Raw genomic sequence first — 7,905 nt, 5'->3', positions numbered from 1 at the left:
ATTTTAAAATCTGGGTGAGAGATGACATGCTTCAAACAGAATTGAGGGAAAAAAGGTGTGGTGGCACACAACTGAAATCCCATTAAAGGGGGGGGGGGGGGGCATGAGTTCCAGGCCAGTCAGAGCTACACAGCAAGATCCTGAAAACAAGCAATAACGTTTTCACCATTCTCCACCACCTGTCTATTTGCGGTATGGAAGTAAACAAGGACCACCAAATGACACCAGGCTAGTTGTTAATTGTTCAGAGCTTGCCATGGCAATGGGGTGGGCAACCGCTCATTGGGGTTTGGTAACAACTCAGGCCCTCAGAATAGAAAAGCTTTATAGTCAAAGAAGTAAAGTAAGGTTTCAGGTTTACTCTGATTGGATGTTGATGGCAAGGAAGCAGGAGGAGGGTTAGAGGCAGGGAGTCTGTGATTGGCTTGGAGAGCATATTTGGCTTTCTCGGATTGGTCTCAAGTTGGAAGCAGCGGCAAAAATATGGAAGCTGCCAGTCAGGGACGAAGTCCTAACAGTCTTGGGCCCCTTACAGCCAGGGTTCTGGGTCGGAGTACATTGTCATATATGCCTTGGAGTCCTATTGTCTCATATGGTTTGACCTGTCAGTATTTTCGGCCTCTCAGATGGGTCAGACCCAGGTTTTTACTTTCCCTTTAGCCCTGCTCGATTTCAGCTCCAAATTTTGTTTTGCTTGGAACAAAACTGCTTTTCTGAAAGGGTAAGACATCACGGGAACAAATGCATAAATATCTTTGCAGTTAGGATCAGGCGGAGCATCCACCCCCACCCCGGTTTCCCCATTTCCCTAAGTGACTTCTGAAGGGTTCCTCACTTGCGGGGATGCTCGGCCCCTCTTTCTAAAGCACTGCCGGTGCGGACAGGAGCAAAGGGTCACCTCGGCCGCGCTCTGGGCTCGCACCCCACGAGCAGCGCCACGTTGCCAGCCGGGCCTCGGCCTCCAGCTTCCCCATCCTCCGCCCTAGCCTCGGCCCTGCCGGCTCCACTTCCGCACGTCCCTGGATGGAGACGCGCCACGGCCCCGCAGCAGCCTCGCGGGTCGCCCGGAGACCCCAGGTCAGTTCTCCATCTCCGAGCCCGAGCGAGCTGCTCTGGGAGCGGGTCCCGCTTTGGGAACCAGCAGACCTCCGCCGCCATGTCCTCTTTGGAGAGACGAAGGCCAGGGCGAATCTGGCCGTCACCATCCCCTCCCCAAACGCGTCTCCTCTGCTCCCAGGGAAAACCCTTCCCGAAATAGCCATGTCAGAGAGCGGCCCTCCGTCCACCGAGACCGTGGTTGGTTCCCCGCGCCTGTCGCGCCGGGGAGGCCGTGATGCGGTGTCGGCTGCAGCAGCCCAGCTTTCGCCATCTTGCGAGGGGGAGGAGCCGCCGCCATGCGGAGAAAGGCTGGGAGGGGAGGGAGGGAGGGAGACAGACGGCGGCGGCTGCGGCCCAGGGAGGGAGCGGAGGAGGCGGAGGAGGCGAGTCCGCTCAGCCCGGCGGAGACTTCGGGGGCGCTCAGAGCAGGCCGCGGCTGAGGTAGCGGCGGGCGGCGCGGCACGGCACTGCACTGTACGGCACGGCGGGGGCGGGGCGGCGGGCGCCGCGGCGAGGGGCCGGGTAGGGGCGGGCGGAGGTTTCCGAGGAGGAAGGAGCCGCCGCCATTTTGGGAGCTTCGAGTCAACAATAAAGGACCGAGGGTGCCGAGCGGGAGTGGCCACGGTGGTAGGACTCGGGTCCGAGCCGCGGGGCGTGGGGTGAGGCGGTGGGGTCGGGGTCGGTGGGGCCGCGGGGGCCTCTGTGCCGGCGGCGGGGCGCGCTTGGGGCGGAGGCCCAAGGCTCAAGCCGCGCGGAGGAAGGTGGGCGGCCGCGGAGTGGAGCGGGGGCGGCGGACCAGAGTGGAATAGAGGAACGTGGTGCGCGGCGGGGTCCGGAGGAGGAGCGGGGGCGTGCTCGGGCAGCGGGGTGGACGGCCGGAGGGAGGCCCCGGGCGGCCCGCACTTGGGAGTGCTATTGGAGCTCCCAGGGAACCGGGCAGCTGGGTGGAGGGCGGCGGGGCCGTGCTGTCCGGAGACCCGGGTTCGAGAGGCCGGCGCCTACTTGGTTGCAAGTAGGCCTTGCAAGTCGGTCCTAACGAGAGGGCTGAGGGAGCCTCCGGGTCGCAGAGGAAAGGAGCGGCTTTCTAGTTTTGGGGGTTCCCCTCCGGGCCTTCTGAGGGCAGTCCAGCGAGCTGGTTCCGGCTCTTGTGGCGCAGATAGGCTTGCTGGGCTCCGACCCTTTTGTGTTGATGCTCCGGAGGAGCTGGACTTGTAGAGTGTGGGGTTGGGGGTGGGGGACAAGGAATTGCTGTCCTACGGTTACTGGTCTCCTATCATTGGCTTGTCTCTGCCCTTTCCCACAGCCCCCTTTTCCTTCCGACTAAAAACCCAGTCACGCCAACTTATGGCGGAGCCTTAGAGAAACTGCGCTGCATTTGCAAACAAAAGCCCTTATTGGAGATGACGATACTGTTTTGTGCGTGAAACTGTCAATTGCTAACTAGGATCTGGGAAGTGCTGTAATTAACTCTGCCGGGGGCTCCTCCCAGCTAATCGACGTTCATTCCTGGTGGTTTTTTGTTTCTTTTTCTTTTCTTTTAAATGTAGAAATATAACTTGCAAGTCTAAATTGGGTAGGGGTAGGAGGTATACCTCCTCTGAGACATAAAACTGCAGTGCAGGTGTCAGTTTAAGAAGGGAGCAGCTATCAGTTTCATTTTGCATTTGAGGCGGTAGGATTTACTGTGCATGATAGACTATTCTGATGGTCTGTTTAGTCTTCAGTTGCCCTCTTCAGCCTCTCAGAGCTTTGCAAACAAGTTAAGGCGTCCTGTCTGACGTGCCTGATACTGTTGATCATAAATAAACCTGTCAATACAGAAAAGTGGCTAACAGAAGTCAAGATTTCAAAATAAACCGCTTTGTGTATGTGATACCAAACCAGTGTTTGTGAGCAAGTTGATACTTTAAAAAAAATAGCTTTAAGCAAACATGATCAAGAATTGTTTTCTAACAAAATTTGAGATGTCTTTTGACTTAAAAATTTGGGTTTGAGATGCTTTGGTTATGGCAAAAATAACTAGCATTGATTAAACTAGTTTATTGGAGGGGGCGTTAAATGTAAAAAGGATTACAAAATAAAAACCAAAGGAGTTGGACTTGTTTTCTGGTCCTTGTCAATTTTTTATTTGCTAAATTTGAGAATTCCATAACTATTAGATTTCGTACTCTGGGTGGTTTAAGACCGTTATTAAAGCTACAAGTGTGTTGACCCTCAAAGGATTTAAAGTTTAGATTGTCTTAGCTGTTTATCAGCCAGATTTTGACATGTAGACAACTCCCTATGGACCTATTGACTGATTTTATATCTGTAATAGACAAAAACTTGAAAAAAAAATTTCTAAATAAAATTTAACTTTTGTAGTTGAAACTGAGAAGGAAACAGTGGTTTTTGCTTTGTTTTTCTAAAAACACAATCTTTTCAAGTGAGGAGTTCACTTAACTCTTCCAGGATGCCTAGTTGCTGTCAGAAATAGAAAAACATTAATGAATTGTTTTGCTGGGTCTAGTTTACATTAAGTAAGTTGAGTGGTATTTCACTGAGTTTTAATGAATTATTGGCCCTTAGAGGTGGCAGAAACTTGTAGAGAATTCATCAGAGCAGACACTAAAAGGAACAGGTTGTTTTTCAATGAACACTAATTTATCTTTCTACCTAATTTTCTCTAGGTTATTTTGATCTTTATATTTTAAATGTTTGAAATTGGGTTAACTGTAGATTGAGGGTTTTTTTGGTTTTATTTTTGTGTGTGTGACAGGGTCTTTATGTAGCACTGGCTGGCATGGAACTCTTAGGTAGACCAGGTTGGCCTTGCTCCCACAGAGATCCTGCCTAGCTCTGGCACTAAAGGTGTGTGTCACCACACCTGGCCTGTAGATTGAGTTTTTAAAGCAGTTCATCATTGGTGTTTTCTAGGTTGGCTACAGATTTGGCCTAAGAGTAGTTATTCTTTAAAAGATAAGAGTCGTCTTAAAGGAGTTCTTTAAAAGGGAACAAGTTCTCTCCAAATTCCCCCCCCCCCACTTTTCTGTGTTTGCTAATTTAATTTTTTTCTTTGTTTCAGATTGAAGTGAGTGAATTCAAATATAATTCAAGCTTATTAGAGGGCTTTTAAAAAAATAAGTTGATTTGGTGCATGAGAGCAAGTTGCTGCTGCTTACAGGTGCTTGCCTGAATTGCAATAAAGGACTCATATATTGAGCAAGACTTATTTATCTCTTCGTTTTGGAGAGCCTAATAAACTGTTATTACAGTTTCTCTACTGACTTTGAAAAGTTTTGAAGTTTGAACGAGACACCTTTGCAATTAACACAGCATGAGTACGGCCAGAACAGAGAACCCTGTTATAATGGGTCTGTCCAGTCAAAATGGTCAACTGAGGGGCCCTGTGAAGCCCAGCGGTGGCCCCGGAGGAGGGGGCACACAGACACAGCAACAGATGAACCAGTTGAAAAACACCAACACAATCAATAATGGCACTCAACAAGCACAGAGTATGACCACCACTATTAAGTAAGTGTTAGAAAAGAGTGGGCACTTGGAGAACCATGGTTGTTTATTTTTGTTGTTGACAACTTTATGCCTTAATGTAACCGTTTTGATGGATGGCAGATGACTTTGTTTTATAACCAGTAGGTATTCTGCCATAATTAATGCAGCAAGTAACGAATATAGGCATATATCTATAAAAAATTTTTAGAAACAATTCAGGTCTTCATAGCTCAGTGTGGAAGTTAGTAGCTGAGTTAATGAATAAAATGATCCTATTTCAGTTTTTGAGACAGGATTTTACTCTGTAGCCCAGACTGATCTGAAACTCAGAGGCATCCTTCTGTCTCAGCACCCCAAGGGCTGGGATGACAGGTGTGAACCACCATAACTTAGTTTTTGTTTCATCGGTACAGTCCTATAGTTAGTTACCTCTGCACCTTACCGTACTCTAAGTGGCAGTTAAAGCCAATTTTAAAATGTTTGAAAAAGGCCATTTCGAAGACTTGGTTGTTTTTAGATATAGGGTCTCATTTTGTAACCTTGGCTGGCTTGGATCTTGATGTGTAGACCAGGCTGGTTTTGATCTTGTTAAGTAGAAACTTTCAGAACTAGGCCTCTGGGGCTGGTGGATTGCCATAAAGTTCAAGACTGGCTTCGGTTACATAGTGTGTCTAAGGCCTAGCCTGTACTACATAATGAGATCCTGTCTCAACCCCGCCTCCTGCCAAGAAAAACCGTGTTTCTTCTGTGAGTTTTTTGTTAAACCTTTTTTCTTTTTTTTCCTTTTATAAATATACAGAATAAGTCATGGAAACATAAACACTGAATTTTTTGGGGGGGGGTTAAGCTTAAAATGCAATTTTTTGAGACAAGATCTTGATAGGAAATTCAGGCTATCTTTGAACTGTGGAACCCAAACTGGCTTTGAACTTGGAATCTGCCTGCTTCATAACACTTTCCGAATGGTCATGGGTCACCATACCTTACTATAGAATTAAAAAAAAAAAAAATTCTATGTATGAGTGTTTTGCTTGCGTGTATATGTAAGTACACATGTGTACAATGCCTTTGGAGGCCAGAAGAACATTTGATCCTCTGGAAGTGGAGTTACCAATGTTGTTAGGGTGCTGAGAACCAAACCCAGGTCCTCAATAACAGCAGCCAATGCTCTTAACTGATGAGCCATCTCTCCGGCCCCAAATCTAAACATTTTAAATGGAAAATACTCAGAATGAAGTATTTGTCTGTCCTTAACAGAAAAGAGCCAGGTATGGTGACACACTCCTTTAGTCCTAGCACTCAGGAGGCAGAGGCAGGCTGATCTCTGTGAGGTCAAGGCCAGCCTGGTCTACATAGTGAGTTCTAGGCCAGCTGGGGATACAGGGAGACCCTGACTTAAAAAGACCAAAAAAGAACAGAAAAGAGACTTAATTTTGTTAGCTTGCTCATATATATGTTAAGACAAACTACAGTTGTACTCATTACTATAGTAGTTAAAACCAATTTTGTGGGAATTCTTACAGTGCATTAGTGAATTACATAAGAGTAATCTGTATATTCTAGTAGCTTGAAAAGACTTTCTCTAGGAAGACAAAGATCCAGGTTCCAAAAAATTAACAATACAGTTCAAGCTGGGCATGGTGGCATGCACCTATAATCCTAGCACTATGAGGCTGAGACCAAAGCAAACTCACGAATGGAAGCCAAACAAGTCTGGAAAGTCCCTGTCTCAGAAAAAACAAACAAACAAAAAAACAACAGTAAAACAGTACACCTAACATCCTCTTTTGCCTTCATTGGGCATTGTGTGCACATGGTACACCTACATACGTACACAAAACGTTCCTATACATAAAGATTAAAATTTTAATTTGAGATAGCAGTTAGGTTTTTCTTTTCCTGAGATTAATGGTTTCTTTTCAATTCTGTCATTAATTTTCTCATTTTTTCAACTTTTAAGGTATATTTATAATAATGTCTTGTGTGATTTTTTTACATTATATTTTAGGAATTCACAATTGTGCTTGACATTGAACTGGCAAGTTGGCCTACTAGGATGTTGAACTGAGATTTGCTTAGACAGTTCAACAGTGTAGGCCGAGGCCAGAGAATCATGAGATCAAGGCCATCCTGGACTATATATAGCAAGATCCTATTTTTTTTTTTTAAAAAAAAGGGCCGGGCGTGGTTGGGCACGCCTTTAATCCCAGCACTTGGGAGGCAGAGGCAGGCGGATCTCTGAGTTCGAGGCCAGCCTGATCTACATAGTGAGTTCCAGGACAGCTGGGGCTACAGGGAGAACCTGTCTCAAAAAGACAAAAAAAAAAAAAAAAAAAAATTTTTTGTTAAATAAAAAAAAAAAAAAAAAAAAAAAAAAAAAAATTTATCTGTTAGAGTATTTACATTTTATGTAGGCTTTAACTTTAGATAGATCAAGCCTTTAAGGTGTTCTGGGGACTAATTACATAAGAACAGTTGTATATTTTGACACCAGGTCTGGTGGCTCATGCCTTTAATCCCAGCCCTCAGGTGGCAGAGGCAGGTGGGTCTCTGTGAGAATGAGGCCAGCCTGGTCCACATAGTGACTTCCAGGTAGGTTGGGACTAGGGAGACCTGTCAAAAAAAAAAAATTGAAAACTTTGTTTTGAAAACAATATAGTTGAAAGCATTGTCTGGAAATGTTTCTTGACAATCTTTTCAACATCTTAAGTGGCTATATTTAAGATTTTTACCTGACCAAAAGATAATTATATTTTTATTATATTTTCCTTGTTGTATTTTCATAGTTTGGAGCATTTCTGGGAGAAAAGATTGAAGTGTCCATTATCAGCTAATACTAAGCTCTTATATTGCCAGGCACAGTACTGACTGCTTACATTAATTAATAATGATTAATAATAATTATTATTATTGGCCTTTTTGAGATAGGGTCTCTCTGTATCTGCAGCTGACCTGGAACTCACTATGTAGACCAGGCTGTCCTCTCACAGAGATCCACCTGCCTCTGCCTCCCAGGTGCTGAGATTAAAGGCATTCCCCAACAAAAAAAATTTTTTTTTAAAGAAAAGCAAAAGTTTAGTTACTAAGTTCTACCAAACTTAGCATACAGGAATTTGAAACATTGTTGTCAAAGCAGTATGGTCCCTGAAGTAATACGGATTGAACCTAGGGTAGCTTTTCAAGAAAATCCAAAAAGAATCTGAATTTTTTTTTTTTTTTTCTTTTTGTTTTGTTTTTGAGACAGGGTCCCGTTGTAGCCCCAGCTGGCCTGGAACTCACTGTGTAGACCAGGCTGGCTTCAGTCTCAAAGAGATC

General features: G+C 45.3%; 1 protein-coding gene across 5 annotated transcripts in view; it reads left to right on the top strand.

The window, feature by feature from the left end:
* Nucleotides 1-797: 797 nt before the first annotated feature.
* Ddx6 (DEAD-box helicase 6) overlaps nucleotides 798-7,905 on the top strand; it is a 40,944-nt gene continuing 33,836 nt past the window's right edge. Inside the window, exons 1-2 of one of the 5 annotated variants that reach the window (XM_008825941.3) lie at nucleotides 798-1,077; nucleotides 4,163-4,611. In XM_008825941.3, the coding sequence (XP_008824163.1) occupies nucleotides 4,415-4,611 (197 nt within the window). In that variant the 5' untranslated portion in view covers nucleotides 798-1,077; nucleotides 4,163-4,414. Of the gene's footprint in view, nucleotides 1,078-1,436; nucleotides 1,540-1,623; nucleotides 1,758-4,162; nucleotides 4,612-7,905 lie in introns of those variants that run through there. The other 4 variants (XM_008825940.3, XM_008825939.3, XM_029560115.1 and 1 more) reach the window with 4 other exon arrangements.

The sequence above is a fragment of the Nannospalax galili genome, unplaced genomic scaffold (assembly GCF_000622305.1).
Source record: "Nannospalax galili isolate Female #2095 unplaced genomic scaffold, S.galili_v1.0 scaffold229, whole genome shotgun sequence".
Taxonomy (NCBI): Eukaryota; Metazoa; Chordata; class Mammalia; order Rodentia; family Spalacidae; genus Nannospalax; species Nannospalax galili.
This window is presented reverse-complemented; position numbering and strand designations above follow the sequence as displayed.